The sequence below is a fragment of the Diabrotica undecimpunctata genome, chromosome 6, assembly GCF_040954645.1.
Source record: "Diabrotica undecimpunctata isolate CICGRU chromosome 6, icDiaUnde3, whole genome shotgun sequence".
NCBI lineage: Eukaryota > Metazoa > Arthropoda > Insecta > Coleoptera > Chrysomelidae > Diabrotica > Diabrotica undecimpunctata.
The window spans coordinates 5353622-5364064 of record NC_092808.1 but is presented as its reverse complement, the minus strand read 5'-3'; the positions used below and the strand labels follow the sequence as shown (position 1 = coordinate 5364064).

The following is a 10443-nucleotide window of genomic DNA, read 5'->3' as shown; positions in this document are numbered from 1 at the left end:
GTTGCGTATTTAATAAAACATTATTTATGTAGCAATCAGGATTATTAAATAAAAACTATAATAATTGAATGACATGTCATGTTTAAATAGATATCACAACTTTCATATAACCTAACCCTAAATGTTTCTAATGTCATTTTAATGAGAAAACATTTAAGATGAAAAAATACTTTAACAGCTGCTGTAGCATAACATAAAAGTAATTATGGTTAGTCTTAATAATTCATTTTTATATGGAATATGCTTTGCTTCAGCCACTTGGTTAATTTCTCTTTATTTATACTTTCAAATAATAAAAAATGAAAGTTCACCAACAAAAGTTCCATATAGTTTCCACTACACAAGTGCAAATAGTAGTAAAAGTATTAAATTCGAACCTACACACCATAGTTTGCGACAAATTGAACTTATTACAGACAATGGTGAGTTTTTAAAACTAAAATCTACATTGACAATACTGTATTTATGTTTTTTAGCATTAATGGACATTGGAATGATTAGGAATTTGAAAGATCAAGAAGTTAAAGACGAAGGATATAAAGTTCATGCATATAATGTGTTAGTTAGTAATAGACTGAGCTTAAATAGGAGCATTCCAGATACAAGGAACCAACTGTTAGTCTTATTAAACAAAGAATTTAGTATATTTGTTTATTTATTGTAATATCTAAATTAGTGTTATTAATATTCGATATGCTTAAGACCAAATTTGATGAGGTTTTTGTTAATGTCAGATCTTCAATAATTTTATAGTTGCTGTGACATGTATGAAAAGTATTTTTAACTTTTTTGTAGATACATCTTTCCGATTGAATTTTCTTCATCTACTTTTCCAATTTTTATCAAATTTAACATGTTTTATTGGGTTTTTTAGGTGTAAAGAAAAAATTTATCCTGACAATCTTCCAAAAGCCAGCATAATTGTTTGCTTTTACAATGAACATTTTAGAACACTTCTCAGAACAATTTATTCTATACTCAACAGGACACCTGATAAATTGTTAGAGGAAATAGTGCTAATAGATGATGAAAGTGATATTGAAAATATACACCAAGATTTAGATGATTATATAAAAAAGAATAATTTGAAAAAAGTTAAGTTGTTTAAGACTGATAGAAGAGAAGGGTTAATCAGAGCTAGATTGGTTGGTGCTAGGAAAGCTCAAGGACAGGTAAAACTTTCAATAGCGATAATTAAGGAAATTTTCAATGTTTTTGCCTATCTTAATAAAGATTTTTGACATTTAACTGGCTTTTTAGCTTAATAGTTGGTGAATGGAATCCATTTTTTTAAATATTTATTAAAATTTAGTCATTAGTAAGCTTTTGTGATTTTATTCATGGTTTCTTGAATCCTAGAATTGTCCTTGATGTCCTTTTATGGAGTTTTTGTAGTGATATATCTTAATTTTTGGCCACTGAGTATATTAAGAGATTAAAATACATTTCTTCTCTGAAATTCTGAAATAGCCCAAATCATCTATAATTTTAGTATCTACTGAGTAATCCTAAATTGTATAATTATCATCATCATCGTTTTGGCTTTACAACCCTGTGTGGGTCCTAGCCTCCCCAAGAATTTTTTTCCAGTCGTCCCTATCCATCGCCTTCCTCTGCCAAGCACATATTTCCATATTTCTCATATCTTGATCTATGTTATCTAGGAATCTTGTTCTGGGTCTTCCTCTTCTTCTTTGACCAATAGGTCTATCACGGAGCGTTTTTCTAGCTGGGTTGGTTTGCTCCATCCGCATTACATGGCCTACCCACCTCAGACATCCTATCTTAATGTGTTTTACGATATCTGGTTCCTGGTATATTCTATAGAGTTCGAAGTTGTATCGTCTTCTCCAGGCACCATTTTCATTTACCGCTCCATTATATAATTATTATTGTAGAAATTTGACATTCATTTAGTGTGTAGCACAGAATGAGCTTCCAAATATATTCCAATGGTCTTTGACAGAAGCAATCATCAGATGTATCTAAATAAACTGATCTTAAATTGATGAAAATTTTGTTAGATGGTTTAAACACAGACCATCAATCGTGAGCAATATGTCAAAAGGCTTTTGTTGCATGGTGTTTTGTGCCTCTTTGGGTTGATTCATGCTTTTATTATTATTGATTTTGGTATGCAACATCTGTTTGACCGGAGGAGGTTGTTAAGTAGCAAAAATTGTAAGTAGCTTTGATCTTTTTTTGTTAAACTTACTGAATTGCTTGTAAATGGCTTGGAGGATACTGTTTTGCAATGAATGATGGGATCCTAACTGAAATTTCACACTGTCTTGAGAAGCTTGATCAAAACAATCAATGTGTTTTATTTATAAGTGGAAAAATAAAAATATTAAAAATCATTATTGTTTTTTTTTGCTAAATTAAAATCAAACCACCCCTATGTGCTATTATGAATAAATAAATAAGCTATTGTTACTTTTAAGGTTCTTATTTTTTTGGACAGTCACATAGAGGTAAACAATGGATGGATAGAGCCGCTCCTTTCTCGAATCAAAGAAAAACGATCAAATGTGGTAATGCCAATAATTGATATTATAAACCCAGATACGTTTAACTATTCTGGTAGTCCTCTTGTTAGAGGTGGTTTCAACTGGGGACTGCATTTTAAATGGGAAAATTTACCCACAGGTAAGAAAATTTTTTTGTTTTTTGTCTCTAACTAGTTCTACTTAAAAATCTCCAAATATGATCTCAACAATAAAAGTGTATAGCCACATTGCACAGAGTCTCACCATAATATCATACCTCTTTTGCCCAGGAAACTCTAGCTACTAAGTATGGTATATTGATGTTACATTAAATGGCATATTTAAAGTCTTTCGTGTTTTATTTGCTTGTTTCCAGATATTAACTTAAATTGACATTGTTTGATTAACCTAAAATTGATATTTTAATATGGTGATGTCAGGTTTAAACGGGATTGGGCCACTATGAAAGCATTTCCTTGTATTTCTAGGTACTTTACAAACAAAAGAGGATTTTGTCAAACCAATAAAGTCCCCAACAATGGCTGGCGGTCTATTTGCGATTGACAAGAACTACTTTATCGATATTGGCGAATATGACGCTGGTATGGACATATGGGGAGGAGAAAATCTAGAAATATCATTTAGGGTGAGTTTCAGTGACACAGGTGTACTGAGTTTCCGAAATAATCTTCCATTTTTATTAACGTAGATATGGATGTGCGGGGGATCGTTGGAGCTAATACCATGCAGTAGAGTTGGTCATATTTTTAGGCACAGAAGGCCCTACGGATCACCAGATGGGAAGGATACTATGCTGCATAATTCGTTAAGAGTTGCTTATGTATGGATGGACAATTACAAGGTAAGGTCACTGTTATTTATATTTTTGTTTTGAAAATTAGATTCCTGATCGTTATTTTATATTATTAGTAAATATTTTGTTATCTTTAGATATATAATTTTCCCTTGTGTCAGACGCTGTCTGACTCCGTTTTGTGCTGGTATACACTGTATATGTACTGGTATTAATTTTTCATTTATCTTTGCCTGTATTCGATTATGGAAGTAGATGTTTTTGATTGGTTTATATAATATTGATTGTTATGTTTCTTTTATACAGTAGGTGTAAGACGTCTTCGACTTGGAAACGATCGAAAGCCTTTTTCAGGTCTATAAAACATAGATATGCTGGTTTATTGTACTCGATGGCCTTTTCTGTGATTTGTCTTAGTTCAAATACGACGTCTACGCAGGATCTGCCGAATCTGAATCCTTGTTGTTCATCTGATAAAGTTGTTAGTTTATTGATCTAGGTCACTGATGTTTAATTAGTTTGTGACTATATTAATTTATGTTATCTTCAATATAGCCTTTCTTGGAATAAAAATGCTATATCCTTATATCTCCTCAGGATTTCTTCTTGAAACAACGTTCGGATTCCAAAAACGTCGATTACGGCGACATCTCATCTCGACTACAGCTTCGTAAAGAACTGAACTGCTACGATTTCGACTGGTATTTAAAACACGTGTACCCCGAGCTCCCTCTGCCGAGTGAAGAAGGCGAACGGCTGAAGAAGAAATGGTCAGCCTTGGAGAGAGACTCGTTCCAGCCGTGGCATTTAAGGAAACGGAACTACGTCGATCAGTTTGAGATACGACTGCATAATAGTAGTTTGTGCGTACAGAGCGAGAAAGATAAAACTAAAGGAAGTTCTTTGGTGTTGAGGTAAGTGGATTACTATAAAACATGTATTCAACATATTCTTTATCTTTATTTCGTATCCAATACACGCGTAAGCAACCTCACATCTCGCACTACTTAGAGCATACATCTTCAAAATAAGCCTTAACACTCAGGTATAAAAGAAAGTGTCTCCAATCTCCGATTTTTCTTTAGAGCCGGTGTAACACCTTTGGAATGGCACTCCACTTCATCGAGCAAAAAGACAAAAGAGGGAATCTAATCTTTATGAAAAGGAGACCAAAATTCATAAAAGTGGCCTCTTAATATGGCGGACATATCCGGAAATGAAAAGGCGCCAAATTTAAATTTTACGACACTTATTAACATTAGCTATAAAATATTTTTCAGAATGTGTCTTAGACGAGAAAGTTTTAATTAAATATTAACGATAATAGTCTAAAATGTGACACTTCAATATAAATAAGATTTCATGTGACAGTTGGGACAAACAATGACATAACCCAACTAAATTTGATTTCTTAAACAAGGAGAGGCTCTCTTTCCTGGTTATGTGGCCTCTCAAAATGACACTTCCCGTCTAACAATATTTTTACCCCCACTACCATTACATTCCCTCTTATGTCTTTTTACTCGATGCTCCACATCTAAAAAAAGACTATTGTATTTAATTGGAATTAAACCACATTTAATTGTAATAAAAATTACATTTTTACATTTATGATTACAATTGGGGTTTAATTCGATATAAGTGTGTGTAAGTGTTAAGGGTGCTCTTTCCTAATAAACAACATTCATTTGTTTCCGCGTTAAAGATAATCAACTGATTTTCCTTTTCAGAAAACTTAGAAGATTCTTATTACAAATTCTTCTCACTCTCTGCGTCTTCTCTCCACGGAGAGAAGACGTGGAAAGTTGTCCAAAAGTATTTTTTATTTGCAGAATAATATCTCTGCATACAACTTGTTGACTTAAGAGTTCAAGTTACTCGAACATCCCCCTTGTTCACCCGATCTGACTCCATCTGACTGTCGTATCTTTCCTCGACTGGAAAGTCTAAAATATCGTATAGTGTCGTCCAACAAAGAGGTGATTAAAGCTGTAGATGCCTGCTTTGCAGAGCAAGATAAAAAAATCTTGAAAGAATTAGATTTTAAGTTACAACTACCCCAAACATTTATTTCTTATAATTTACATATCAAGAACTTTGAAATATGCTATAAAAATATATTTTGTAGACGTTGCTTACGTACTAAGAACCAGATGTGGTACGAAACAGACAAGAATGAACTAGTTTTGGCTCAGTTGCTCTGCCTCCAATACGGAAAATCAGCTCCCATTCTTTACAAATGCCACGAAATGGGAGGAGATCAAGAATGGAAGCACAAAGGAGGGGTAAGTAAAAGATTTATCTATATTGTAAAATTCAGGTAAGTACGGATGAAATGATGGTTCTGGAAAGATGGAGGCTGCAAGGAATGCATTAAAATGCTGAATCAAAACTGAATAGGGGAAGATTATGTTGAGTAGTGAACGAAAAACTTATATATGTTAGTAATGGTGACCAAAAATCATAAAAGACCACTGAAGCAACAGTTGTAACTAAAAACAATATATAAATCCAGCAAAGCTGGTTTGCAGCTCTTTCCTTGTCTTTTGATTGAAAATGGAATAGATATTCAGAGCGAGGGGCTTGATATTTGTAGTTCCGGATAATATGAGACTTTAAATTTTTTAATCTGCGTAATATGTGACAGTTTTTGTATTATTTAAGCCATACATAATCTACTAATCCTTCATTTTTTTACCAGAACGAAACACCTATTTACAATCTAGCAGCAGGAACTTGTCTGGCAGCCGAAAAGAAGGCAATAAATGCTTCCGTCGTCATGAAGTTGTGTTCCGATCCCATTTTATCCACTTGGGATCTAGTGTGATAATAAAAAAGTTGCATTGAACAACTGTTCGATGTCCACTTAGTCTATATTGATGATCAAATTTGTTAAAAAGTGTAACCGACCTATAAGAAACAGTATGTTCCGCGTGGATTATCTTCATGGCTCCTTTATTACAGGTTTGGTTTCTTTAGAACAGTTTTTATATACTGAACGCTAAATTATGATATTCTAATGGTTACCTTTGTTTTTAGTTCCCATTAAATAATCAGTTATGACTTGTTTATGAAGTATAGTTTCTTAAAAGGCATTAATGATACTTTCCGAATTTTATTCACACTGCAGTTACTTCAAAATCAGAAATATAACTTGTTAATAATTTGTGAACAAGATGGAAGAAAAACCGCTGGATCCCGGATTTACTTAGGTCTTTCTTCAAATGTTATTAGCCTTCTTAATCGGACTGCTGTCGTCTTCAGACTTAGCATAGGACCTTTTCGTATTTACTTAAGGATGTACATATTTTCTATAGATGGTTACACTTTTTAAAGATATCTTTTTTTTGTATCAATACTCAATCTGTTTTTAGAGGGTCTATATTAAAAATGCTCATTTTAACATAAGTTAGTTTATAGAATGAGCCAAAGAAAACAGTCGATTCTTATATTTGCCGAAACAGGTCGATTTTGACTCCATTTTTAACAATTATTAATTTATTAAAACTTACACCTTTAAAAAAATTAAACGTAACGCCTATGTGTCGCTAATGTGTCAAATATTTTCCATTGCATCATAAACTGTCTTAAAACGAATTTTGCAACAACTATTTGACGTACCATAAATACAATGAAGTCAATTAATATATTTATAAAGTCATTTTTCGTTTTCGACTAAGTAGTAGGGAGACAATCTCAACTTTTAGATTAAAAAAATCTATATTAAAATAACACTTTTGTTAAACATTATCAATCATTCAAATCACTACTTACAAACTTTTCAAAATTCGTTTAAATTTGGTTGTTGATGTAATGGAAAAAATTTGACATTTTAGCCAAACATAGGCGTTACATTTAGGTTTTAAAAGGTGTAACACTTTCACTAAATTTAATATGGAAAAAAATCCTGAATACTCCATTCAATGGCCTCCGTAATGATATACCACACGTGGTATATTCTTTATTTAAAAATAAGGTTTGTGAAACTGGAAGAGGAGTGGTTGACAAATGGCAGATGTCGGTATCGATAAAAGTATCGGACTGTTTTCAACGGGCCACTCTGTTTATACAGGATGTCTCACACTCAGCAGAAAGCAATTTGATGTATAAATAGCTATTGATATTAACAATTCATTTGGTGATAGCCCTACAGAGGGATGGACAAGATGTCCCAAAATAACTTAACATAAATTACATGATGTGTTCTGTTTAGAAATATATAATTTTATGTTTCTTTAATTTGAGCATCTCTGTATATATTTAACCAATTTTGATTTGAAGTAGCTATTGATATTTCTTTTTGTATCAAAGGAGTTTCAGTACGATTTATAGTTTCTGCTGTATGTGGCACACCCTAAATAATTCATTATTAATACTTGTTTTTGTAGATCTTTTAGTTAAATTGTCTCAAAATTTTTAAGACTGAATATGAAAAACTGTTTAGTATATTCCAAATTAGGTAATTTTAGGAAATTTTTATCAATATGTGAAAATTTTTTTGGTCGCTTAGAGATTTTACATGAAACTTGTTATCTATGGATATGTTGAGGTTAAGCCAGGGCTTTTTTAGTGGCTGTTTTCTTTAATTAGGTGAGTCTAAATCGGGACTAAGCAGTCAAGAAAAGAGAGGGGGCCTATATCCTGAAGTTAACTGTTTTTGGGTAAATTTTAACTTCAGCTTCAAGTTTAACTTACTATTAATCCGTAAGTTACAAGTGATGGACGTGTTGAAGACAACTGATGAAGAAATATTGGAGTTTAGATACACTAAGAAAGTTTAAAGGGTCCGGTAGACTTGCAAAGATGGCAGATATGTATTGAGAATTGTTTAATGGACTAATTGAGTACACAGGAGACTTCAAGTTTGCTTTTCTTCTGGAATTTCCCCTTCTGTAATCAAAATAGTAAAGCTGCAAAACAAATCTTGAAATGTCAATAGATCATAAACGACCAAAATCTTGCAAAGAGAATGATCATGACATTGGTATATCTAGAACTGTTTAGTATACTGTTTGAGATGATAGGAGACAATAAGTTTACTATTACTGCAAGCAGTGGTCACAATCCATTCTGCTTCTGTAATAATAGCGAAGCTTAAGTTGTCTGGTAAATGTGCAAGAGGACCAGTGTCACCTTATGTATGAGCAAAACTGTCCAGTGGATTTATTGAGTGGACAAAGGAACTTAAGTATGCTACGATCCTAAAGGGTTGATACGCGAGTATAGGGAACCAGTATGGCATCTCTATGACCAGAACTGTTCAGTGGACTGATTAACCCCAGTGGACAGTGGAGGTTAATTTTCTTAATTTTGTCTTTAGGGCACTAAGCATAATCAAATTGTTCCTCACAAAAATGAAAAAATAGACATTGAACATACCTGCTCGTTAACCAATAACAGAGAAACTTCCTATTAAATTCTAAAGTGGGGATAGACTATGATAAATTAAAAGAATCTGATAGACTTAAAAAAAAGGGCATTATGTCATCTGTATATCCAGAACTGTTTAGTGATTTGGGTATTGAACAGTAAGTTTACTTTCAATCCACTTATTGTTTGTTTGAATTGCTTTGTGTAATAAAAATATCGAAGCTTCGGAACAAATTCTAAAGTGTGGATAAACCAAGCTAGTCCAAAGAGTCTGATAGTGTTGCATAGAGAAGTACTAACCATGGGAGTCATTGAGTGGACAGGGGTCATTAAGATTGCTTTTATTCCACTCATTATCTTAAATATATATCTTCTTAAACTATAAATAACTCCAGAAGAATTACTGAGTAGACAGCACGCATAAATGGTTGTAAAATGTTAAAAGATGAATTCCCAGCGAATCCTAAATGGAGACAAATACTTGGATCTTTGTATTTACAGAACTGTCTAGTGGACTGATTGAGTGTACAATGGACGTTAAGTTTGTTTTTGATTTATTATTTTACCAATGTCTTCTGAAATTACATTTCCAAAAGATGAACAAAGTAGACAGTGGTCATAGCGACATCTTTCACAAAAACAACAATTCCTGATATGTAAATAGACTAATTATAGCCTGGAATGATCTGATAGACTTACAAAATAGGAAAAGTCTGGCATATATGTCCTCAGAACTGTTTATTGGCGGGCATTGACTTCTACAAGCAAAGGAAAGTCATGCATGACCTAATACAGTCCATAGAACAAAAAAATATGTGATCAAAATGTATTTTTACATATTAAGACTTTTATTATTAGATATGAAGGTTCTTTTGCGTTTTTATGGACTTTTTTAACAGTTTAGGCGCATATTCAAATCTAATAGCTAGTGCTTTTCGTCAATTGCTAGATACTTTTTAAAAAATGTACAAAATTCTCACGAGAATTTAAAATAACAATGACAGAGCTTTTTCAATGTATAATGTGATTGATATGGAACAGCAATATAGGTGTATATCTATTTTTCACACAAATAATAAAAAGTTGTATAATAGTGCATTCACGTAACATTTTCCCATTGATCAACAGACGATTTTGAATGAAACTCAAAACAGTATTTAGATGAGAAGCATTTGTATTAAATAGAGCTGTGATTTTATTTTTTTTTTATCGTTATTTAATTGATTGGTAATTACATAGAATTGGGACGCACCTCAAAAGGTATTTTATTATTGAGCAAAATTCATATTTTTTTGTCAAATCTTGTATTCGCTTTGAGTTTTACACTACTCGATCTCAGCCGGAAAAAAAACTCCTAAACTGCCCACTTACACTATTCATACCTAATTGATATTGTTTTATAAACTTATTAACATTAAAAAAACACCGAAATATGAGCTTGTAGTCGGATTAAAACGAATGTTTATATTAAATGTAGAAATTTATAAAGAAAATAGGATGTAAAATATAATTTAAAAGCTTTAAATAAATCTAACGCCTAACTTACTTGTACCAAATGTAGGCAACTTTCATTTCTTTGCTACAGTGCTATTTGCATATATATTTTGTACTGAACAATCCATTTCTGACATATAACATAGTTCTAACAGATAACTACTACTTGAGAATGTATGAAACTCATGACAACTATTTTTACTTGTATTTTAACAATCTTATACTCAATAATGGTCTTTTTTCCCTCTTTCATAAGTATTTCTTTCAAATATGCAT

The 10443-nt window shown here is 32.2% G+C and overlaps 1 protein-coding gene across 1 annotated transcript; it reads left to right on the top strand.

Moving 5' to 3' along the window:
• The first annotated feature begins 81 nt into the window (after nucleotides 1–81).
• On the top strand, nucleotides 82–9717 carry LOC140443039 (polypeptide N-acetylgalactosaminyltransferase 35A-like). The gene is made up of 9 exons (XM_072534077.1): nucleotides 82–422; nucleotides 477–615; nucleotides 875–1172; nucleotides 2445–2649; nucleotides 2978–3135; nucleotides 3199–3351; nucleotides 3901–4217; nucleotides 5432–5588; nucleotides 6005–9717. Exons 1-9 carry the CDS (start codon nucleotides 206–208, stop codon nucleotides 6128–6130), a joined length of 1770 nt encoding a protein of 589 aa, XP_072390178.1. The 5' UTR covers nucleotides 82–205; the 3' UTR covers nucleotides 6131–9717.
• Nucleotides 9718–10443: the final 726 nt, after the last annotated feature.